The 25,115-nt window shown below is 38.4% G+C and overlaps 2 protein-coding genes across 7 annotated transcripts in view; both read left to right on the forward strand.

The window, feature by feature from the left end:
- Window positions 1-337: 337 nt before the first annotated feature.
- pip4k2aa (phosphatidylinositol-5-phosphate 4-kinase, type II, alpha a) overlaps window positions 338-25,115 on the forward strand; it is a 39,543-nt gene continuing 14,765 nt past the window's right edge. For 3 of the 5 annotated variants that reach the window (XM_032551252.1, XM_032551253.1, XM_032551254.1), the window contains exons 1-3: window positions 339-1,305; window positions 23,326-23,423; window positions 23,577-23,673. In XM_032551252.1, the coding sequence (XP_032407143.1) occupies window positions 1,165-1,305; window positions 23,326-23,423; window positions 23,577-23,673 (336 nt within the window). In that variant the 5' untranslated portion in view covers window positions 339-1,164. Of the gene's footprint in view, window positions 1,306-23,325; window positions 23,424-23,576; window positions 23,674-25,115 lie in introns of all 5 variants that reach the window. The other 2 variants (XM_032551255.1, XM_032551256.1) reach the window with 2 other exon arrangements.
- On the forward strand, window positions 2,448-9,829 carry LOC116711757 (uncharacterized). 2 transcript variants are annotated; one of them, XR_004337324.1, is made up of 2 exons: window positions 2,448-9,452; window positions 9,734-9,829. XR_004337324.1 is itself a non-coding variant. In XM_032551249.1 (2 exons), exon 2 carries the CDS (start codon window positions 3,223-3,225, stop codon window positions 9,073-9,075), a length of 5,853 nt encoding a protein of 1,950 aa, XP_032407140.1. In that variant the 5' UTR covers window positions 2,448-2,684; window positions 2,966-3,222; the 3' UTR covers window positions 9,076-9,788. The 2 variants fall into 2 exon arrangements, 1 of the variants encoding a protein (XP_032407140.1); XM_032551249.1 differs by having other exon boundaries at window positions 2,448-2,684; window positions 2,966-9,788.

Consider the following 25,115-nt stretch of genomic DNA (forward strand, 5'->3'; position numbering starts at 1 on the left):
TAGTATGCACCAGAAAACGAAATGACCTCTACAGACATTACCTCGCTGGTAGTGAGGGACATTATCGCGCTGCTTCCTGAAAAGAGAGCCTGTGATTTATCTCATCCTAAGCAAACCCAGGACTGGGAATGTCCGGTGGGATTCTGCTGATGCATCACTATTCAAACAAAGGCTTGAAAATGTATAGAAAACAAAGTACTAAATGTTGAATGTTTGCTGTGTAGTTAAACACTAATTTTAATTTAGGACTATATATAAAAACTGGTATGTGCTAGTGAAGGACAGGGGAAGCTTGAGTGAGGAGGGAGGGAGGTGCGGCGAATCAGCGCAGCAGCAGCAGCAGACATTGCACGGCTCGGACTGTCACCTCCCATCCGTCGAGCTGTCATTTGACAGCAGCACACATGAACATCAGTGCTGCGGAGTTGGAGCTGACCTCCGGTGGACATTAACGTCGTATTATCTGCTGGTCGGTGTTTTATTTCGAACAGCGCATGGATATGACAGGATACGCCCCTGTCATCTCTACGGACTGATTACAAACGCGTAGGAGGACCTTGAAAGCTGGCTAGTAGTAGCGCTGGTTAGCTTGTAGCGAAGAAGCAGCGAGCAGCGGAGCCTGCTTCTGCTTTGTACCGTCATATGGCCAACGAAGGTCGGAAGGACTATAGCTGTTTGCCCGGTTAGTCGTTTAGCGTCATTCATTTGTCATATTAATATTCCCTTTTGCAGATAAAACCTAGCTTGTTCGCCATTTCCCACGGGAATTTGCCCTTTCTCCAGTTGTCAGTGTTTATATTTATTATCTTACTATATTAACACTTAGTGTTTGCTATCCCGTGTAGCTAGCTATGCTAACGCCAGCTCAGTAAGGGCTCCAGACGAGTCGAGGAAGGAAGAGTGTTGATGTGGGCTGAGGGAGGCGGAGGACGGCTTTAGGTGCAGGAGAGCAGTATTGTTAGCTTCGTCTCATCCTTTCTTAAGACGGAACCCAAACTGTTCCTGTCATTAAAAGAACACTCGGCCTATTAGGTTTGTTCGGTGGCTAAATGAATAGCGTTAACACTACTACATCGTGAGGCCACAGTGCCAGCTTCAAGCGGAGACGCTCTCTACACATCATCCATCGGACGGACTGCAGCAACCACCCAGTTTGCTTGAAACATGGCTTCGGCGGCCAGCATCGCCGCATCTATTGCGAGCAAAACGAAGACGAAGAAGAAACACTTCGTCGCTCAGAAAGTGAAGCTCTTCCGTGCCAGCGACCCTCTGCTAAGCGTACTCATGTGGGGAGTCAATCACTCGGTAAGTCAGACCGTCTAATGCCTTGACGATGATCCACACTTATTTTTCCCCCCACGTCGACTCTTTGATGTTCTTTAAGCCACATTTGCTGTCAAAACCACGAGGCTTTGTGTTGTTACACGTGATGACATAACTCCAGTGGTTAGATCTCCTGTCAGTGTCACTGTATGGCAAATCTATTGAGATGTAACAGTAATAAAACTTTAGTATTGTAGGATTCATTCAGTGCTGATGTATGGTTTGAAGTGAATGTGCTTGCCTGCTTGGGTTGTTAACTCCTCTTTGACTCCCTGTTGTGTATATACATGGCAAGCCTATATAGTTCTGTATCAGGAAAGAACATTTGACCATGCAAGGCATCTTATCACTGATTTCCTTTCTGCTTTTGCTAAATATTGAATGAAACAGAACTTTGCAGTCAGAAAGCATACACACATATCTGGCACCATTGTGTTAATACGCCCTACAACAAGGATGATAGACCAAATAAGGCATGTAATCTCAGAGGTTCTTCTACTCCTTTTTTAACATACTGAAATGATGTACTTAATTCAAAGTTTACTCAGATTGTTTTTGATAATCAGAGGTGGTTCTTTTCACAACTGGTTCCCCGGGTGACATTCCTGAAAACTCTTTCCCCTTGCTGAAGCACACGTCCACTTCGCTAACAAAACCCATTCTGCGAAAACGGTGACTTTTGTTATGTAACATGTGAATAACAGGACAAGAAATTTAACATTTTAAATATTCTCTTTCAGATAGAGAGATGTAGAAACGTAGCAATAAAGAAATAGAATAAGTTGATAAATATCACGCTGCTCCATTTAATGTAGAATAAACTAGTTAAAGTATTTTAGATTTTGAACCAGAGATGATTAATTACAGTTCAGATTCATTTAAAAGATGTGAAATAGACCTTTACCTAAGCAAAAAGGGATGCTTCAAATTATACACCAAGCTTGGAGCCACTATAGCCACCAGTGTTGTGCTGGAAAACTCTCTTGTATTGCTTCCATTGGGCACAAGATGGGGGTACCCCATTCCTCCTGATTTACGTTGCAAATAAGCAGTGTTTGAAAAAGCACATTGGACACTACCGACATAAATTATTAATGTACGACAAAAAACACATGCAATGTGTAAATGACTTTTCTAATATTTTGTGTCTCCTCATGTCATGTATTTGTTGACATGATAGTCGATGCTTTTATTTTGAAAGGGGCTTGGAACGGTAAGGTGACTGACGCAAAACGGTAGAAGTAGCGCGGCCGTTGGGGCAGAGAAAGTTGACATGAACGAGTCGGAGTGAAGGGGAGATAGTTGGGGTGTGATTCAGGGTGACAATCGGTTGGTTGGCGCTTGGTTGATGAGGGAACAAGGTGAGTGTGTTGTCATGTATATATGTTTATTTTTCCTGCGGAACGTGTATTTCTCTATTGGGTGTGACGGTTGTGTTTTGCCACTAGATGGTGCTGATTTACTATGGTCAACCGTCAACAGTTGAAATACGTTGCATTTTATTTCGTGACAGGGATTTTGGATTTTAATAAATACATCTATTGTAAAACATAATTTTAGCATAGAAGGTAAAAGATTTATATGTTAAGGTCAGAACAACACTGTTTGAGTACTAATGTTATTTTATTTGTATATTTTGTAGCTCTTACGGTGAGTTCACAATAAAAGGCTGTTCAATAAAGGACTGTGAACCATCAGTTTAAGAGACCATCTTATTCAACCGGGACGCTACAGTAAGAGCTTGACCCAAGCTGAGAAGAGCTTCACCCCGAGCTAAGAAGAAGTTCAATCATTCTCAGCACCAAGGTCCCAGTGAAAGCCACATTAAGGTTCCAGCTTCACGGCTCCAAGTAAGGTCTTCTGGGATTTGATGGTCAACGGTATAGCCCTGTCCTCAGCATGGAAGCATCTGAAAAGGAAACAGAGTACACAGAGGACCTACCTGTCAACGAGGAAGAGGATCCTCCATGCTCTGTTCGTCAAAAGAAGCCCACAGAAAAAATGCGAGCATATCAGGAGGAGGAGGCCCACAAAAAGGAAAAACGTCTAATCAAAGTTTATGATCAATGGAAAAGGCAAGTACGTATGTCACGAGAGCAATTAAAAGGAGACATAACAAACAGTCAAATTGCTTCACTCATGGACATCTTAGAAAAAGAAAGAGATGGCGTCATAAACTTATATACAGAAATAAGGGAAATCATTACTCCCTGTAGTGACACAAGGCGACTTATAGATGCATGCGAAGCAGTCACCAATGACATTATCAGAGTTGCATATGAAAGACTCTCAGGCATAGATGACTATGACAGTGGGAAAGTGAAGGCTCGTCTACGTGAACTTCTTAATCCAGACTATGCTCAATCCATTTACAGTTCTTCTATCACATACTTAAGTAAACGCTCAGACGCCAGTAATTCAAACTCTGCAAGGTCAGTAGTAGCTGTAAAGAGAGCAGAGGCTGCAGCTGAGTTGGCAGCCAAGGAGGCAGAGTATGAAGTGTTATTAGAAGAAGAAAAACAAAGAGAAAGGATTCAACTTTTGGAGGAAAGACAGAGAAAGGAGCTAGAATCTCAAAAACGTGAGTTAGAGAGATTAAAAGCTGAAAAAGAGTTAAAGGCTGCTCGAGCTAGATTAATAACTTATGACCATGAGATAAAGAGTGAGAGCAGTGTTCATGTTGACAGTACCAGAGCAGCTCAGAAGGCTTCCATAGTTTCTGCTCCCATTCAAGTCCCTAAAAGCAACATTGTGTCCACCTCACCTCCACAAGCAGACGTTCTTTATTTAGCCCAAGCTTTACAGGACAGTGTCACCATGAACAGACTGCCAATGCCCGAGCCTTCCACTTTCACAGGTGACCCAATAGAGTTCATCGAGTGGAAAGCTTCATTTGCTGCACTCATTGATAAAAGGAACATATCACCTGCAGACAAGCTGTACTACTTAAAGAAATATGTAGGGGGTTCAGCTCGACAAACACTTGATGGCATCTTCTACAGAAATGACAGTGATGCTTACCAGGATGCATGGGAACGCCTCAACCAAAGGTATGGACATCCATTTATTGTACAAAAAGCGTACAGAGAAAGACTGGCAAAATGGCCAAAGATACAAACAAATGACTCTGCAGGATTTAGAGCATTTGCTGACTTCATTCAAACATGTCATGAAGCTATGCCACACATAGAAGGTTTAAGCATTCTCAATGATTGTGAGGAGAACCAAAAACTTGTTCAAAAATTACCTAACTGGGCAGCTGCAAGGTGGAATCGTCAGGCCACTCAGTACATGAAAGAAAATGGGAAGTTTCCAAGTTTAAGGCACTTTACTGAGTTCATGTCTTCTGAAGCTGAGATTGTGTGCAATCCCATCACGTCATTTCAGGCTCTCCACTCAACAGACGTCACCAAAACCACCAGTAAAGTTTACCAGAAAGAAAAAAGGCCCACCTCCAGTGTTCTCCATACGCAGGTGGTAACAGAAACGGAAAGCACAAAACAAAGGTCAAATATTAAACCACCATGCATGCTCTGTCAAGACAACGGACACAAGCTTCACAGTTGTCCTCAGTTCAAAGGCAAATCACTTGAGGAACGAAGAAAATGCATAAAAGATAAAAGACTTTGTTACGGTTGTCTCAAACCCGGACACAGCGCAAAGGACTGTCGTTACCGACTTGCATGTGAAATGTGCAAGAAAAAACACCCTACCTGTCTGCACGATTTTAACTATGACAGCAACAAATCACAGACAAACCAAATTCAAACGAATACAGAACAGGCTGCAACAACCCTGTCTCTCAATGCAGAAACCAATGAACAATGTGTAAGCACTTCTATGATTGTACCAGTATGGGTTTCTTCAGAGCAACAACCAGATGAAGAAAGGCTTGTTTATGCACTCTTGGACACCCAAAGTGATACAGTATTCATTAACCAAGAAGTATCTAACAGTCTCAAAGCTAAGTCAACCCCAATAAGATTAAGACTCACCACAATGCTTGGTAAAAATGCAGTTGTGCCAAGCGAGCGTGTCTCAGGTCTCAAAGTGAGAGGCTACAACTCCTCAGAAATAATAGAACTCCCTCCTGCTTACACTAAAGACTGTATACCAGTCAACCGCTCTCACATTCCTTCCTGTGAAACGGCAAGGCAATGGGATCATCTAAAGGTAATAGTGAATGAGATTCCACCACAGCTAGAATGTGAAGTTGGGCTTTTAATTGGCTACAACTGTTCCAAGGCATTAGCACCAAGGCAGGTCATCTTAGGAGGAGAAGGTGAACCCTATGCTGTCTGCACAGCATTGGGCTGGAGTATTGTAGGCCCCACATCATCTCACAATGACTCTTTCAGCATATCTACTGTGTGCCACAGAGTTACAGTCAAAGAACTCCCTTTAATGACTCCCACTGATGCACTCAAGATTCTCGAGTCTGACTTTAAGGATGATAGCAAGGATAACAAATCAGTGTCTCAAGATGACATTCTCTTTCTGAATACACTTAAGGAAGGAATTTATAAAAACAATGAAGGACATTATGAAATGCCACTGCCTTTTAAGGAGAGACCTCTGTTACCAGACAATAAGCAAATGGCCACTGTGCGACTTCAAAGCCTCAAAAACAAACTGTCAAAGGACCAAAGGTACAAGGAGCAATATGTAAAGTTTATGGGCGAAGTCATAGAGAAGGGTGATGCAGAGGAAGTTCAAAACGAAGCAAAAGAAGGAGAAAGGTGGTATATTCCCCACCACGGAATATATCATCCCCAAAAACCAGACAAACTCAGAGTAGTCTTTGACGCCTCAGCAAAATATAAAGGTAACAGTCTGAATGATCACTTGCTGTCAGGCCCAGATTTGCTGAACAATCTAAATGGTGTTCTAATCAGATTCAGACGGCATCAAGTTGCATTATTATGTGACATTGAAAAAATGTTCCATCAATTTCATGTGTATGAAGCAGATAGAGACTATTTAAGATTTTTGTGGTGGAAAAATGGCAACCTGAATACTGAGCCTCAAGAGTTTCGAATGAAAGTCCATCTTTTCGGTGCCACATCCTCACCAGGATGTGCCAATTATGGATTAAAACATCTTGCAACAGAAAACGAGACACAGTTTCCCCTTGCATCTCAGTTCATAATGAAGGATTTCTATGTCGACGATGGTGTAACAAGTACTGCAAGCGTCAAGGAAGCTATTCAGCTCGCCCAGGAGGCTCAAACACTTTGTGCTTCAGGTGGCCTCAGACTACACAAGTTTGTAAGTAATGACAAAACAGTGTTAGAAAGCATTCCATCATCTGAACGTGCCTCTCCACTGCAAGCATGTGACCTAGCATTTAATGACTCCAAACTTGAAAGAGCGCTAGGCATTCACTGGCACATTGACTCAGACACACTGAGGTTTCGCTTTCAATCCAATGACCAACCTGCTACAAGGCGTGGCATTCTATCTATGGTTGCATCTTTGTACGACCCATTGGGATTCATCTCCCCCTTTGTACTCACAGGCAAAAGAGTGCTTCAAGAGACATGCAAACAAGGCACAGGCTGGGATGATCCCCTTCCCAGTGAACTAAAGCCAGTATGGGATAACTGGAAAGATGACTTGAAGAACTTGGAGAAAATTACAATGTCACGCTGTTATGTTCCTAAAGACTTTGGCCAAATAGTAAAAACCGAGCTTCATCATTTTTCTGATGCAAGTTCATATGGTTATGGTCAGTGTTCGTATTTAAGATATGTAAACAAAGATGATAAGGTGTATTGTGCTTTAGTTACAGCAAAGACCAGAGTTGCTCCTATTAAGGTAACAACAATACCAAGACTTGAACTAACAGCCGCTGTTGTTTCCATTATTGTAAGCAACATGTTAAAGGATGAGCTTGGGTTGACACAGATTGATGAGTATTTCTGGACGGACTCTAAGGTAGTTTTAGGCTACATTAATAATGAAGCGCGCCGTTTTCACACATTTGTCTCCAATCGAGTTCAAAAAATAAGGCTCAACAGCACCCCTCAGCAGTGGAGATACATTTCCTCTGAGCAAAATCCAGCAGATATTGCCTCCAGAGGTTCAAGCGCAGGTGAACTCATCTCATCAGACTGGTTCAAAGGGCCACAGTTTCTGTGGGACAAAGAAATCCCTCCAGCTGCAAAGATCAACATGGACTTACCACTTGGAGATCCAGAAGTAAAAAGGGCACATGCGCTGAACACTTTCAAAACAGAGAAGAAAGGTTTGGCAGACAAGTTAACAAAGTTTTCTTCTTGGTACAAATCCACTCAAGCTGTTGCTCGACTGATTCGCTGTGCCAAGAGAGATAAAACAACAGGTCACAGCACAGCACAAGAAAGACGAAACGCTGAATGTGTTATTCTAAAAGATGTTCAAGCAAATGAATATCCAGAGGAGATAAAGATGCTTAAACATGGAAAGGCACTTCCTCACAAAAGCAAGCTGTTTCAGATGGACACTTTTCTTGATAGTGATGGACTCCTTAAGGTGGGAGGAAGGCTAAAGGATGCTTCTTTCTCTTCCTCACTGAAACATCCAGTATTAGTTCCAAAGGGTCACCATGTCACTCAGCTATTAATTGCTCATTTCCACAGTAAGGTGCAACACCAAGGGAAAGGAATGACAATCAATGAGATCAGGTCAAATGGAATTTGGATTCCTGGCATCAACAGAGCTGTAACAAAATTTATACACCAATGTGTAAAGTGTCGCAGACTCAGAAGAGGAACAGAGGAACAAAGAATGTCTGATCTACCAAAGGTGCGCTTAGAGCCATTGCCACCATTCACATTTTGTGGAATGGACTGTTTTGGTCCCTTTCTAACCAAACAAGCTCGAAAGGTGCACAAGCGTTATGGACTTCTTTTCACTTGTCTTTGTTGCAGAGCAGTGCACATAGAAATGTTAGATGATATGACTACAGACGCATTTATCAATGCGCTCCGTTGTTTTATAGCCATAAGAGGAGCAGTCAGCGAGATAAAGTGTGATCAAGGAAGCAACTTTGTCGGAGCTAAAAATGAGCTGCAGGAAGCTTTACAACAAGTGGACACTAACCGCATTATCACATTTCTGGCTGAGAAGCAGTGTGACTTCAACATGCACACGCCTCATTCAAGCCATACAGGAGGTGTGTGGGAAAGGCAAATCAGGACGGTTCGAAACATCCTGCGCTCGACGGCTTCACTTTCGTCAGGCAGGATGGATGACTCATCTTTAAGGACATTCTTTTATGAGGCAATGTCGATCGTGAACAGCAGACCTCTTACAGTGGATAACCTCAGTGATCCAAACAGCCCAGAGCCATTGACCCCAAATCATCTGCTCACCATGAAATCAAAGGCAGCCCTGCCCCCTCCAGGTAACTTCATCAAGGAAGACATTTATGCACGGAAAAGATGGCGGCAAGTGCAGTACCTATCAGAGCAGTTTTGGTCACGTTGGAAAAGGGAGTATCTATCTAACATCGCAACAAGGCAGAAATGGCATACTCCGAAGAGAAATCTGAAGATTGGAGATGTTGTCATGGAGAAGATGGATGATTTACCTCGCAATGAATGGAGATTAGCACGCGTAATGGACGTAGTAACAGATAAAGATGGACTTGTAAGAAAAGTAAAGATTCGTTTTGGAGAACGGAAGATGGAGAATGGGCAGAGTTCCCGTAAACTTTCTATAGTGGAACGCCCAGTGCAGAAACTGATTCTATTATTAGAAACTGTTTAACTATAGTCTTAAGTTTAAGTTGCATTCTTTCTTATGTCTCGTGTTTTCATAGAGGTTAAAGGTTACAGGTCATTTTTTCTGAAGGAAATCATTATCGCTCTATTTGTTTAGTTAAGCTCTAATGATTTGGTGGGAGTGTAAATGACTTTTCTAATATTTTGTGTCTCCTCATGTCATGTATTTGTTGACATGATAGTCGATGCTTTTATTTTGAAAGGGGCTTGGAACGGTAAGGTGACTGACGCAAAACGGTAGAAGTAGCGCGGCCGTTGGGGCAGAGAAAGTTGACATGAACGAGTCGGAGTGAAGGGGAGATAGTTGGGGTGTGATTCAGGGTGACAATCGGTTGGTTGGCGCTTGGTTGATGAGGGAACAAGGTGAGTGTGTTGTCATGTATATATGTTTATTTTTCCTGCGGAACGTGTATTTCTCTATTGGGTGTGACGGTTGTGTTTTGCCACTAGATGGTGCTGATTTACTATGGTCAACCGTCAACAGTTGAAATACGTTGCATTTTATTTCGTGACAGGGATTTTGGATTTTAATAAATACATCTATTGTAAAACATAATTTTAGCATAGAAGGTAAAAGATTTATATGTTAAGGTCAGAACAACACTGTTTGAGTACTAATGTTATTTTATTTGTATATTTTGTAGCTCTTACGGTGAGTTCACAATAAAAGGCTGTTCAATAAAGGACTGTGAACCATCAGTTTAAGAGACCATCTTATTCAACCGGGACGCTACACAATGTAGTGCGCTGATTTCACACGTGTCCGACAACGTTGTGACCAAAGTCTGACGTAGTTGTGTTTGTCTTGGAGCAGATACTTCAGGTGACAAAGGGGAGCTGAATCGTTTAGGATTTAAATCTGTTTCCATGGTGCAGCTTTCCTCAACAGTTCTCGGTATTTCTGTTGGCTGCTCGACTTGACATCACTGCGTAATTATTGCATCGCATTTGAAGCTGAGCAGAATGTGGCACAGAGATGAGGGAAAGGAAAGCAAAACTGTGTGTTAACCCGCTGTGTTTAAGTGTGTTTTAAATTAAATTTAAAAGGATTGATATAATGAGAGGTATCTATCCTTGAATATTAATGTCTATATTCAATAGCTCCTTAAAATTGCTTTCCAGGAAGTTTTTTTTCAAGAGGGATAATAAATTGGGACCAGCTGTAATAAAATGTATATTAGTGAGCTGAGTGATGGAAAATGTTTTGAATTTTAAAAAAGAAAAAAAAAATCATGTTTTTTTTTTCCTTTTTTTTCAAATTTCTAAACAGATCATTGTAGCAAAACTTACAGTAAAGATATGTGTGGCTTCAAACCACTTTTAATAGCAATGAATATAAATATCAGATAACAGTTCAATGGGGAAGTTACTGAATTAGAATCATTACTGTCAACTTCAGAAGCTGTACCCAGAACAACAATAGTAGCTGTAATTTGCTGAATGTATAAAATTCATAAGTGCAGTATAAAACATGCAAATGTCAGAGCTCACTATAATACCTTCTACTAAATAGGTACTAATCTGCAGCACCTGAATACATTGTTTCGAAAATGTCCTGCCTGAGGCCCTCCCATGCAAAATTCTGAAGTTTTCACGAACACTGAAATGAGCAATAGAAAGTTCAGTTTAGAGTGGAAACAACAAATGACTTTCTTTTTTTTTACTGAGTGTACTAAGTGCTTGTGGTTTCCCTTAGATTAGCCCAGTGCAGTGAACTACATCACCATTATTAACCACATAGAATCAAATACAGTTTATGATATTAACATGGCTATCAAGCCAACCTGATTGCAGAAGATTTAGAAACTGAATTAAATCCCTTTTTGCGGTGACTAGTGCTTTCACAATATGTAACCCAAAAGTCCTAACAACTGAGTTGAATGCAGCATAGGTCCTTTTAAAATAAGAATGCTGTTTTGCTTTTGTTAATTCTCCAACTGATCGCGTGATAATTTAAAGCAAACTCAATAATTTTCACTTGCATGATTTATTGTTTTTGTCTGTTTTCTCTCTCTCTTTCTACCAAGCGCTGGATGACAAAGGTCTTCAGTCTGGTGCATTGATCTTAACTAGCCCTTTTTTTTAAGGAAAAGTTTTGTTGTTTTTGTTCACTTACTTTAGATATTTAAAAAGTCTTTCAGTTCCAGTGTTATATGTTCATAAAAATCTAAAGTTTATTGATCTTTGAGAATGTGTTCTTGTATTATTTTGCCATTACTAGTATATTACTGAAAAATGCTCTCAAAATAACAATATTATCATTTAATGCAATAACTTCTGGAACAATTTATCATATGGCAAAATTTGTTATTGTGACAGGCGTCATTGTGATAATAATTTGGTGTTCAAACGTATTCACATCAAATTTTGTAAACTATATCTTGTATGTTTTATGCATGGTGCTTTTATAGCAAACAATTTTGAACACCGGGAGTAATTCCTGGGAAATAAATTCCTCTAACAGCAAAGCTAAAGCAATGCAGTATATATGTAGGTTTACCCAGAGGTAGTAGCAATTGCAATCGCAAAGTAATGAATCATTCCAACAAAATACTACAGTAATTACAATAATTTTTTTTCTTTAAAAAGTGTCCAAAAGAGGAGGTAAATTTTATAAGCAGGAACCCTAGCAATAAATTATGATGCCAGATTCCTGTACTTTGGAGAAAAGTAGGAACTATGATACCAAATAAAATGAGTAAATAAAGAGATACAATTTTTTGTTCTATTTTCTTTTTTCATTGTTTTACAGTTGTCATTCTGTTAAAGGCTTATAAAATCACAAGTAGATTCTGATTTAACACAACTGAACCACACATTTTATATTTCAACTGGCCTAATTTGCATATTTTACGATGCACCGTACACCTCAACAAAAAATGCAAAATATCTACTGCTTCTTTAATACAAGCTGTGGGTGTTTTTTAAGGTCTTGGTGTTTTCTAACCAAATTGTTCATTTTCGGTTTTTCATTTCCTTTTTTGGATTTTTAGTTTACCAGTGAGAGCTGTGCAGTTTGTGAATGTAAATAGAGACTGTTTATTGTAGCTATCTGTTTACGTGAGTTGTGTCTTCAGACGGGTGCCAAACTGAACCAATTCATCCATGGAGGAAAAAGACAGAAGTTGCTGTTTGGGATTTCTTTTAATTTTTTTTTTTAAATACTATTCACATTCTCTGTAGAAAAAACAAATAGAAAATGTTTTAAGCTAAAACAAATGTTGCATACGATATTATAGCTGACAGATAAAATTATTTCTAAAATATACGTAAAGTTAAATGAAATTGAGTTCACAGGATTGAAATATCAAACAAGACATATTTCAAAGAACACTGTTGAATTTTTTATCAGCCATGCCATGGATTTTAGAAGATAGCATGACGAGAGTCTTTTTTATTAATGCTGCTGATACAGAAGACAAAACATGGAAGATATTATTATAAAATAACATTTTGGAAATATTAAAGAGCAATCTCAACAGAGGTACAGTCTTTTAAGCATTTCTCGTTGGTAGAAATTGGCAAAAGTTTGATTTGGCTTATTTATTTTTTTTTTAGCCCCACAAATGCTCACTTAGTAGCAGGTGCTTATTGGTGCAGTGTTAGGGTTACACTTAGGTTTGGATTACACATCCTCAAAATAGCCTCATGTATGTAAAGCCAAGAGCTCTGAAGATTCAAAGGTGTAGTTCTTTATCTAAGCTGTCGTCTGGTTGGATTACTGTCCACCTGGTTGTGGTGTTAAGCCTGGGGCAAAGTAAGGTTCAAAGCAGGTTTTACTCCGTACAGCTTTGCTGCTCAGTATTAGTTCGCGTTCTGGAGAGATCTGCATATTGATCTTATGACACCAAATATGACAAACCTGCAAATAAATAAAAACTGATAGCTACATTTTCTTTATCAAAACTCTTCAAATGTGTAGTTTGTATGATTTGCAAACTTAAAAAATACACCAATAAAGAATAAAAAATACACCAGTTTACAAAACTGTTTATTCACACATGCCCAGAAACACAAAGTTGTCCCAATGAAGGCTCATTTAAGGTTAATAATTTTCACCGTGTTGTGTTTTTAAGAACTGTGCTGAAGAGGCACACTTTAGGAGGATGTGCATGTTCAAACTGTTCTCTTGGATTGCATTTTAGGCAGCCGGGAATCGGCCAGCGTCTTTTCTTCTCATGTCTTTAGGCTACATCTCCTGCTGTTTCACATTAGAAAGTACTGCTTGCTTTCTTCAAGACCTGGCATTCTGAATCAGATCACCAGATTGAGCCACTGAGATAGGGTGTGAAGGCTAATGAAGGCATTATTATAGGGTTACTTACTACACTAAAGTGATTTCAAAAGTAACCTCAGACTGTAAATAACAGGACAGTGCAATGGAACAATTTCAGGGTGAGGCTTGAGAATGCAACCAGATTGCAGCAACATGCAAAAACATGCACTGATATACAGGTTCCATAAATGCAACCCCCTCCCACAAATCCAACTAGTCAACTTATCAACTCCTGAAGCCAGAGTTTGGTGTGATTGGTCACTTGCCTAACACATTTAAGTACGAGAAACCCTGCAGACTGCTTTTAGGCCAGTAAAATTGGTCTTAAAAAAACTGGTGCAATTGTTGTGTTGACAGAAAAATTTAAGATAATTGAAGTTGTTTTCACATTTTGACATGTTGCAAAATGCAAATATCTCATACATAATTCACAGTAGTTTTTCTATAATCTTTGGATGAATCCACCAACATAAAAAGCAAACTTACCATATTTAGACACAAGCTTTTCATACTGGCATATAAAAAAACTTTTTCAAATTTTCTTCAGCTGGATGATTTCCTAGCAGATCAGCAGATTTTATATTACCTTATCTTGTCTTGTTGATACACTGAAGGTACAGAGAGGATGGGTGTTGTTTTATCTTTCCTGTGTCTCTCTTAATCGAGGTAGCTGAGTCTCGTTCTGTGTATTGCATGGAGGTTACTATAAATATCTTCTGGAGTGACTCACCATTAATGTGTCTACTGATTCCGGGTAAAGAAAACAAAAAAGGTGATACCTCACTTCCTGATACCCTGAGGGAAAGACTGAAAAGGCATCTTCTGATGTTGTTACAGTCCCACAGCAAAATATTAATTTAAAAGGGCTTTTGTTCCTGCTCACTAAACTTCCTTTTTGTTTTAAATAAGAGAACAATATTTTACCATTGTGTACTGTGCTCCACTAATCCGTATATCTGCATGAGTTGTTGGAGGCATGTGTTAAAATGTATCTGCTTACTCAAAACATTGGTCTTTTGTTACCATGGGCAGTATTTTCATTTTCTCTTAGATCAAGCTTTTCTGGGATCAACCTTTTTTTTTATAGAGGCCTGATCTGAAAATAAGAAGTGAGTACCTTTCCATTTATTCCAGGGCTTTAGCACATACAGTGCCATATATCTGAACAGGACATTGAATCCAGTTTCTTTGAATCCAGCAGAAAATGAAGGGAAACAAGATTTTTCCCACATATATCTGAAAGCAGATTATTTTGTTAGAATTGAGTCAAGCAGTATATTAAATAATCAGGTTTGGCCAGAAGAGCTAAATACCCAATGGGAAGGTGCATTCCTTTCAGAGCTCATATATACTATGGTAGTTACTTTTTTCCCTCTGGTGTGAATGTCACCTCTTCCTAATTAGTTGAGGGATGTTTTTTTTTATCATAAAAGATTGTCTAAGACTGCCTTCCTTTTTCAGTTGAGCATCTGACTGTATCCATGCTAGGAGGAAATCTTTGTAGTTGTAAAAGCATGAATAAATTTTTTGCTTTGATAGAGTTAACTTAATGCCAACTTTCTGTGGTTCACACAACAAGACTTTAAGCATATCGACCAATTTTCAAAACTTGAAAGACCTCATGAGATAGTAAAAAAAATCTTATGTTTTAACAGGTTTGGTCGCACAGTGTGTCGTGTCGAGCCAACAGAAACCACACACCACACAGAAACTGATTTTCACTCACCAACATTCAGATGTCAGACAGGAAATCTCGCAAAAACTCTCGAGACAAAACGTGAGTTCAGAATAAGCAAACATGACGGATTGGAAGAAGCAATGGCGGTAGTTTCTGAACTATATTTAACGGAGGAAAGAACAAAACAAAGACATCTCCAATGTCCACCGGACTTTCTGGTGCACCATGGCAGCTGTTTTGTCTTCTATATATCTTGGATTCAGTTCCATGTTTCTGTCACCCCGCTTTCTGTTTGGCTAAACAGCACATCCAATAGGCTACATTGTCATTTCTCCTCGGGGAACACAGACCAAGATAATAAACCATGTTGAATAACCCTGATTTTAGATTGAATAACCCTGATTCCGTGTGATTCCGTGGAGGGGAATCACACATAAAGAGAGACATGGACCCCATGGTTAGGAGTATGCAAACGAAGATGATCACAGGATGAAGATGTGGAATAGAAGTGCTAATAGAGAAAACCATCTCTGGCTTCTTTTTACAAAACTATAGTGAAAGCATGGTTTCAGATCCTTCTAAATACACAACACATATGTAGCTAGTGTTGTGTATAATGATAACGCTTCATTATCCTGATAATTGAGGCGTTCTTAAGATTTTCGGAAGTGGGAACTGACACTAAATAATACCAAAGCATTTGGGTCAAAATGGATAAAAACTGAGATGTTTTATTCCTCAAGTTGTCAAACAATTTTGGACATCAGCGACACAGGTACACAACTCTGTCCATCTCTTTCCTTGTTGCTGCTCACCTGGATATTTATGGCTAAAAACCAAAATGACAACAAAAAGATGAGCCAGCGCTTGACATTTAAATCTCCCATAATGTAGCAAGTATAGTCAGCCTTTATGATGGTGCTTAGTCAAGAAGGGAAGAGAAACGCTATTGTTTGGAGGAATTTTGTCAATGTGGCAGAAAGACAGGAAAAGCCTTTTTGTCTAAAGCCCTACAGAGTGGTAGCTATGAAGCTGAGTAGTGATACAAACTTGATAAATCCTCTTTAAGATCTTTACTCTGATGTTTATGAGGAAATTAAATATGTTGCTAAAGCTCCTGTTCCACAAGAGCAAAGTATTACATATGCCTGAATGCATTTTCTGTTTAAATATTAACAATTGCTGAAAGCTCTATGACTTGCCTCAAGTGTATGGTCCATATGAAATGGCAAATACAAAATGGTTAATGGGTAAAATAGCCATGTTGTAAAAACATTCAAACTATTCTTGCTTATTAAATAAAAAAAATTTGATCTGAGACAGCAACTCACTAAATAAATATAAGGCAGATTAAGACACTCTGACTGCCGTCTCATCCAGTGGATAAATGGCTCCCTTGTGGGTTGTAGAGTTGGGGATGGTTTATTTTCTCGCAATTTAACAGTCTGTGTTTAACATTTAGCCTTTTTTTTTATTATTCAGTGTGAGTCAGAAACCGCTAGCATTTTTTTTAGTAAGCACTGTGAGAACCTGATAGTTGAAAAAGTAGTTACTAAACCAGTAGTTACTAAACCTAAATAATATATTGACATTATTGATGTCAATATATTATTTACGTAAAAGTGAAATGAGGTAAAGGATCTAATTTTAAGCATTAAGCCCAGTCACTGGAAACAGGGCTCTCAGTTTCTTGTGACAAAGTCTGATTACCAAGTTTCACATGCTATCTGAAAAAGACAAGAAAATGATACAGTTTGATTTTAAGTGTTTTTGAGTTAAAGAAAAAATAAATAGAATAACAAAATATCACTCACAGACCCTATTCTTTATCCAATTGCCTAAAAGTTTTGTATCCTTCCATCTCTTCACATTGTAAATTTAAAGTAATTTATAAGCCATAAAGTACATTTATCAGGTGCAGCTAAAGACACAACTCTGTGGTTAGTGAAAAAAAGCTTTGAGGCTTCAGTACGTCAGGACTTTGTCAGTTGCTTAGTTTATGAACCTGGTGAGAACCAAATGTGAATTTCTGGACATCTATTGGCCAATTTTAAAGATCACTTTCATACAAAGTCACGAATAGCCTGCATGAGTAATTGGAGGCATGTGATAAACTGTGTCTGCCTACTCAAGGATAGTTGAGTACAAGTTACATGAGCTCTAGAGCAGCAAAGTTTGTGTCCTGTATTACCACAATTGTGATTGAAACATGACTAGTCCACCATTTGACATGTTGGTGTCCCTGCTGATTATTGTGGGTTGAGCATTATGCTGCTTGTAGAGTACTTTCATGTTTAAGTCACCACTGGCGCCATGTTTTTCAAATAAATCTTAACTCTTCTATGGTTAGACACACACTTGAAATACTTTTCCATCTGTAAGCTGCTTTCTGGTGTATATATATATATTTTTTTTAACACTTTTTTTGTTCAACCAACCCTTGATTAAGTCAATTCTGTAAAACAGTTTTTTATAAGAATTTTAAAGTTTAGGCAAAATGAAAAGGTTGGCATTTCAAACTGTTTTCAGCATCTTATATTAGATGTCAGCACAGTTAGGAAAACAAGAGCATCAGTATGTACTGCCAACAAATTGTTGATTTTTAATGGTTTCCAGAGTATTGCCAATCTCATCATGTATATGAATGGTAAATGTCCCAAAAGGCTGAAATAGCACAGCTTTAATGAAGCTACTCCACTCAAACTTACTGTTATCTGTTTAAAATCTTGCTCTTATCCAGTCTAAGTGAATTGCAGACATGTCACGAGATGTTGTATAAAATATTTTTCTTTTAAAAACTCTTCATAACTCTGTGCCTCAATCTAAACAACTCTGATTGTGAAAATGGCAAACTTTTAGGATCAAAATTTCAGAGTGCAGATCAGAAAAAGATCACATTTTTTTGTTCAACCCTAAATTGGAATTTGTCTAATAAAACTTTTTGGAGTGGCAAATCATGCCATTTCTTGTTGCTGAATGGAGAGGACTCAAGGTTAGCCACTTTCAAACATCTGATTTCTTAATTTTTGTTTAAAAGCTGGCAGCTTGGTGAGATATTGGTAGTGTCCACTTCCAGAAAGAAGAAAAACATCCAACCACATCCAACTTGGTAAAACGTATCACAGTATGGCAAAAAAAAAAAAACCCAAAAAACTTTTTTTTTCCGACACTTTGGCTTGTTTAAAGTAAAATCTTTGGAAAGAATAGCTGTTGTGTTCACATATTACATAACTCTCTCAAACCGGACCTTATGTGTGTTAAACCAGCATTGGGAGTGCTTACAAGTACGTCAGTGATGTAACAGAGTTAGCAAGTAGGTGTGAAGTGGACAAACTCTGCAGCGCTCTGGTGCTGCCGTGCTGATTAATTTATGTGGCTGGCTAAACCACCAAGGCGGCTGTAAGCAAGGCTTGCCTTTTGTGGCCATTTTGTGGAACAGTTTAAAAAAAAAAAAAAAAAAGTCTCATGCACTGATTTTCTTCCAGTATCTTCTTGAGAGATCAACTTTGCAAATTCTCCCCAGAACACTGCTTGTTCTCACATGCAAGCTCCTTGAAAAATATCTACAACACTTAGGAACTGTATGTGTCAAAACCAATTTTAACACTGTCACACTGCAGAGCGAATCTGCAGAAAAATCTCTTGAATACGGATACAGCAACTTCTGCTATTTTTCATATTAGATGTAGAGTCATGGGGTCTTGTATATTTCATTTACACATTCTTTTTATTTGAAAATATGACAAAATTGTGTTACTACTTCTTGACTTCTTTATGTAGTGTAGATTTAGTTTAGGAGGAACTGGGTGTGCACATTTTACCAGTCGAAAATTCTACTTAGAGATGTTGAGTCAGATGATCAGAATAAATCTTATCTAGCCATAGATTTCCTCTTCTTTTTCAAATGTTTCCCTCCAGCCCTGGTTTTTTGTTTGCTGTGTCAAGAAGTATTATCTCTGTCCTCACAGTTTTCTGCAAGGTGCCATCTGCTGAAAGTTAGTCAAGTCAACATTCAGACAAACAAGGTTATGCCATGTGCTGACTGAGCATGCTCTTTCTCACCGACTTCCTGTCCAATGGAGCAACATAGCAGAGTTGCTTCACCCAGGGCCGGAAAACCAATCTTCATTGCCATGGAGACAAGAAGGAAGTGGTCGTGTGAAATTTGTCTGCAAGTTTGATAACTGCAGGAGGAATAAGCAAAGACACGCAGGCGTGTGTTAAAGCATAACGTAAAAGCTACTCTCCTCAAAATAAGAACCACTAGTAGACATTATTTACTGTTGCTGTTATTTACAGATGGAACCACATCTTTTAGAGAGGAACATTAAAGTGTTTAGCAGCTACATTTTGAAAAATGGCTTATTATCCAAAACAAAGTCTTACTGTGAGGCAGAAGCATGGTAACCTAAATTGTCATTTCAATAAAGACTATCGCTGAAGCTACCCTTTTACGTTTTTGAAGTAGAAGAATTCAAAGGAAGAAATGGGAACATTTGTTACTAAAATCGGTAATGGTACAAAAATAGTCAGTGCAGCAGATGTGAGGCTTCTTTTAAGTGTTGAGAATCGTGCCATTTCTTTTATCAAATATTTTCATTGTAGTTTTACATCTTCTCCTGATTATAACAAGATTTGTGTACTTCAGGCTGTATATGTTGTTAGGCTTTGTCTTTGCTCGTGTGTAAAACTGAGCCTTGTTGATTAGGTGACATCTCCCTACTGAGTACCAAGGGTGCATCTGTTTTATAACCCCCAGCGTGACGTCAGTGCCTGTCACACAAGGGTGCTGAAACATACTTGGATATGGCATCTGCTGACTCTGACACTCAAGTGTCTTCATTTCCATATCTTTTGTTCCTTGCTGTCTATTGTTCAGTTTTACTTTCTCCCTTTTAGCCACTCTCTTTCACTATTCTCCGCGATTTCTTTTATCTTATGGTTGGATGCTTTATAAGTGAAGGAGGTACTATGTGCTGTTAACCTTAGTCACATTTATTTTAATTTAATTTAATGTATGTAAAATCACAGCCGAGTGCAGTGATTGGTCACAAAATAATTTTATTTTTAATAATTGTATTGCATAACAATCAGTTCCTCAAGGATGTTGCTATTTTTAAAGCTTTATTTTTGCCATAACATTGTCTTACAAAAAAGTTATAATTGCTGCAGATAACCTTCCGAAAAAACATACAAAACATTTAACATAGTTCTTATCGAAATGGCACCTTTAATACAAGTAAAATCATATCCTGAGAAGTTTTCAAAATGCCAAAGAATTGGTCATTCAAGTCAACATGAACTGTGTACACTCTATAAGCAAATTCTGAAAAGAAAAATCTCAAAATGGTTTGTGCAAAAAAAAATTTAAAAGGCAAATGCTACCATTTACCATAACACATTGCTTGATCTTGCAGATTCTGCTTTTAAGAGACGTCCTAAACAGGAAGTTAATTTAGAAGGGGACTTGGAGGATTGGTCAAAATTCAGCTGAATGCAATGATTGGTCAGAAAAGAAGGAAACATAGAAATCTCTAAGGTGATTGGTCTGTTTTGCAGAGAAGTTGCTATGACTGGTGAAAATTTCAAGCCTGCTCAAAATGTTCGAATGATGAGTGAATTAACATTAATAGTTGTGATTGCTACATGACAACTTCCAGAGGGACTGTCTTCTGTTAGCTGATGTTTTTTCTAGACTGAAAAGGTTGGGGGTCTTATATCTTCTTGTTTAGAGGGAGGTGAAAAAACAGTGTTTGACTTGCAAATCACAAATCAGAGCTGATCAAAGGAAATTTAGTCAATGCGAATTAGTTGTTTTATTTTCAGTGTGAAGTTCTTTTTTTCTGCAGCTGGTTTAACAATTTGTAGTGGGGCTCACCCATCCAATAAATACAATGTGTCACAAGCATGTAGAGCAAGTGACTCAGATCTGGTTACTCAGGATGGACTTTAATGGCAGATGTGAACAGTCATGCTGAAGCTTTTGTGTCAATATGGCACTGTGTATTTAACGCTAGGCCAGGAAAAAGGAATTATTGTTCTTTTTTTCCACAGTTATGATTACATTCAGTCTAGAGTGGTCTGATCGTTGAGCCAAATCAAAAAAATTTACTTTTGCTTTTAACTGTCCTTGACAAAGAGCAGAAGAGACAAATTAACGTGATCATAAATGACGTTAATTTGTCGTCATTTATGTCGACACAGTGGCAAATCTTAAAGAACTAAAATCTGGGATGTGAATGAAAGAATGGATGATTTGTTAAAACTAAATAAATCCGCAATGTAAATTTGTTAAAATGAGTTTGACATTAAAAGCGTAAAACAAAATGCTATTAGTTTTAATGATGAACAGTGTCGGGTTCTGTAAATATATGTTAAAACTCGTAAAGGCGTGAATGTTGGAGCATTTTCAGATCACCAATATTTTAAAAAAATGCTTGCTGAAATGTGAGGTTATTAATAGAGACCAAATACAGCAACCTGCCAGCATTCTTGCCTGGAGGCCACCACAAAGAAACATGCACAGAGACAAGCACACACACATCATATGTTTATCAAGCTGGGCCTGCTGTCATAACAAATGTCAGGTCTACGTAATGCAGCAATGTGGAGCAGAGCCAGCTAGAAGTGGAAATACCTGAAAGGGGCCGTAAGTGTTTGAAGCCCTTTGGCTTTATTAGTGTGCCAGGATGTCAAGTGTCCCCTTGCGTTCTGTCCTGTTGACTCATTATTGTAAATATGCAGTCATGGAATGTAAAGTCTAACTCAGTGTGATGGTTTGTGTCTACTTTAATAAAATCAATGTAATTTTTAAGGTTTGAATTTTTGATTGGGGGAACTATGGAAAAAAAATCCTCAGTAGTATTATTTAGACAAATATTGAATAGTTGAATTTGGAAGTATTTATTTAATGGTACATTAATGATGTGTGTGTACTTGCAATGCATAATGTAACAAAAGTAACAATCGCTATATTTTAAAAAATTATGTTCTTGTCGTGAATGTTTGGGATCAAAAATCAAAATCGAAATGCAACTGGAGTTAATTGTCAAGCTCTAATTTAGACCAAAACTTCACAAGGCATTTCCAAAATTGCACAATTTTGAAATTTCTGAGTCATAAAAAGTTTTGCGCAGCTTCTAATGCTAATTGTAATGTCATCACTTATTGAAAAATCAGTCTGATCCGTAGTGTGACACAGCTTAGCCTAGCAGACAAAACAGGCTAAAAGAATGAATCTGATTTATTTTTCAGTTGTACAGCACGTCATGCCTCTTACCCACTTAGCTAACTCATACTTTACTTAAATGTTAATGAGACACTGAAGGGTTTTTTTTGTTACGCTGATGTCTCCAACCTGTTTTAATCTGTCTATTTAAAACACCTCTAAACTTCAACATTTATGGCACCATCTGTAGACTTCTCATAATACCAAGAGCTTAGATGAGGGGATTGGTCCAGGCCTGAACTCTCTGCACTTATCTAAGTCCTAATAATAACTTCAAGGCTTTGTGCTTTGATTAATATATAAAAGAAAGAAAATACACCGGTCCAATGATTTGAGTATTTGGCTTTAAGATTGCTCTACTATCAAGAGCACTATAACTGACAAAGGTATGTTTTGGCGTAATCATTCATTTATTTTCCATACCTGCTTAGTGTTGTGCAGGGCGTAGGCCAGGCTGATGCCTGTCTTTTTTGATCAGTGGGTCATTGACAAAGTAAGAAAGCATATTTCTTTTGAAAATGAGTTCAACCTGACCAATACCAGGTCACTCTCAGATCGTCATCTTTCTAGAATCATCAGGATTTATGAGTACTTGGTCATGTGAATATGTTAAAATGGCAACCTTTGTACTAACTACTGATAAAATGACCATAGAACCCGAAAATGTGGTGACATAAAACGCTTTTATACGTTGAAAGAGGAGGCTGTTTTTGTATATAGTTTTCAGAATTTAAATTCTTGGTTCTTTTTAATGTGTCACAAGCCCTGGGTTATTGGAGGTTTAACTCTCTCCTGTCAGGGTTACACTAGTTCTGGCAAAAGGTTTGTTTCTTTAGAATACCAAATCACTGTTGTTTTCCCTGTTGGTCATAACAGAAGGTTTTCTTCTTGATTAAATACACATTTGAAGGAAACAGTTGAAATGATGCCCTCGTGTACAAATTTTAATCTGTCCACTCCATGACAACAAACCAGGAAGCCAGTCCATCACATTGTTTGGTTGCTTCTAGTATAAATATGCTGACCTGTTGACCTTCTTTGTTTCTCTGCGCAGATAAACGAGTTAAGCCACGTTCAGGTTCCCATCATGCTCATGCCAGATGACTTCAAGGCCTATTCTAAGATTAAAGTGGACAACCACCTCTTTAACAAGTAAGGTGTTTTATATGTCACAACAATGTAGTAAGATATATTTCTCATCCCTCAAATTGTTACAAGGCTAAAGAGAATCACATTTCAGACTTGCACCACCTGAAGATTGATGCTCTTTGTGTTTCCTGATTTGTTTTGTTTCTGTGTTTGCAGGGAGAACATGCCGAGCCATTTCAAATTCAAGGAGTACTGCCCCCTCGTGTTCCGAAACCTCAGGGAGAGGTTTGGTATTGACGATCAGGATTTCTCGGTATAAACAGACTTCACATTTCTTCTTTTTAATGCCTGTATAAATGGGTCTGAATCAGTTGGAGGTTGCCAGTTAATGTAGATCTTCACTGTAGGTACTGTCAATGTGCTTTTTTTTTCCTCTACTTTTGTCAGAATCCAATCTTGCAGTTCCTTGATTTTTCCCTCTTTCCCAGTAAGCCCCATTTCCCAGTGCAGTCAGTGATTTGGCAGTATTCGGAGGTCATTGTGTTCCAGTGCGCTGCAGCTGTCCTCCCTTAATGTTTACTTTAGGATTCAGTTGGTTGGAGTGAATGGGGAGCTCTCCAGTCTAAATAAAGAGTAGAATTTACTAAATTGCTTCCCTATAGGGTTAAAGCGTAGAGTTTATAGATTTTTTTGTTGTTTTTGTTTTGTTGTCTTTTTTTTAGTTCACAGTTCGTAACAATATCAAATAAATATTTTCAAGAATCCCTAAAGTGCAAATGTAATGATATTTTTTCCCCTTGTATTGAGAAAAACCCAGCTGGTGGTATACAGTGACCTACTAAAACAACTGTAAGAAATTATTTTAAAGGATAATTTTCTTTGTGAAGAGGCAGTTCTCTAGTCGTTTCTAAAGAAGAAAAGGATTTGGTGGGTGAGGAATTCCTAGTGAATGAGGGATTGTGCCAGGAGATGTTGGATCATGTTACGTTGGACTCCAAAGTCTGGGCAGCAGCTGTTTGCCTCCATGTGTACAGGGGTCAGAGTTTTGCGTGTTCAGACTGCTGCGTGGGAGGCAGTTAGTCGAAGGTGGATGACGGACATTATGGATTGGAAAGTTCAGTCATATAATCCAATCTGTTTAGTTAGAATATGTCAGGATACGTTTTAGATCTGGTATCTGCATCCAGTTTCTTGGAGGAGGTGTTTTTTCCACCACGAACATCAATACATTTTATTGGGATTTTATGAGAAGCAGGTGCTCAAAGTAGAAGAGACCAAAATGTGACTTTTTGGCTAGTTTACAGAAAACTAGCTCTGTACATCACTGTAATGTGCTTCTCCCTGGTGAAACACATCTGTGGTAGAATCCATGTTGGAGGCTCCAGAAGACCTGGCACCTAGGTGAAGAGTCACCAGTACAGAAGGACAACTTTAAACATTCAGGCAGAGCCACAATAGACTCGCTTGGTTCAAAGAATTTTCATATATTTAAAGGGCCCAGTCAAAGTCCAGACCTGTGTCTAATTAAGTCTTTGATAACACTTGAAAATTGATGCCCTATGATGTTAGGTCTGCCTAAGCATGAGCCATTTTGGAAAGAGGAATGACAAAAAGTATAGAAAACTAGCGAAGGCACACCCTTAAAGGCTTGTAGCTGTAATTAAAAATGGTTCTACAAAGTATAGTCTTGGGACTCAAGACAAATGTATTCCACACTTTTCAGATTTTTATTTGTATAAAATTAGAAAATCCTGT

Source organism: Xiphophorus hellerii, chromosome 21 (assembly GCF_003331165.1).
Source record: "Xiphophorus hellerii strain 12219 chromosome 21, Xiphophorus_hellerii-4.1, whole genome shotgun sequence".
Classification (NCBI taxonomy): Eukaryota; Metazoa; Chordata; class Actinopteri; order Cyprinodontiformes; family Poeciliidae; genus Xiphophorus; species Xiphophorus hellerii.

What these genes read in the sequence shown, in the direction of transcription:
- LOC116711757 (XM_032551249.1), top strand. Translation starts at nt 3,223, where the DNA reads ATGGAAGCATCTGAAAAGGAAACAGAGTACACAGAGGACCTACCTGTC.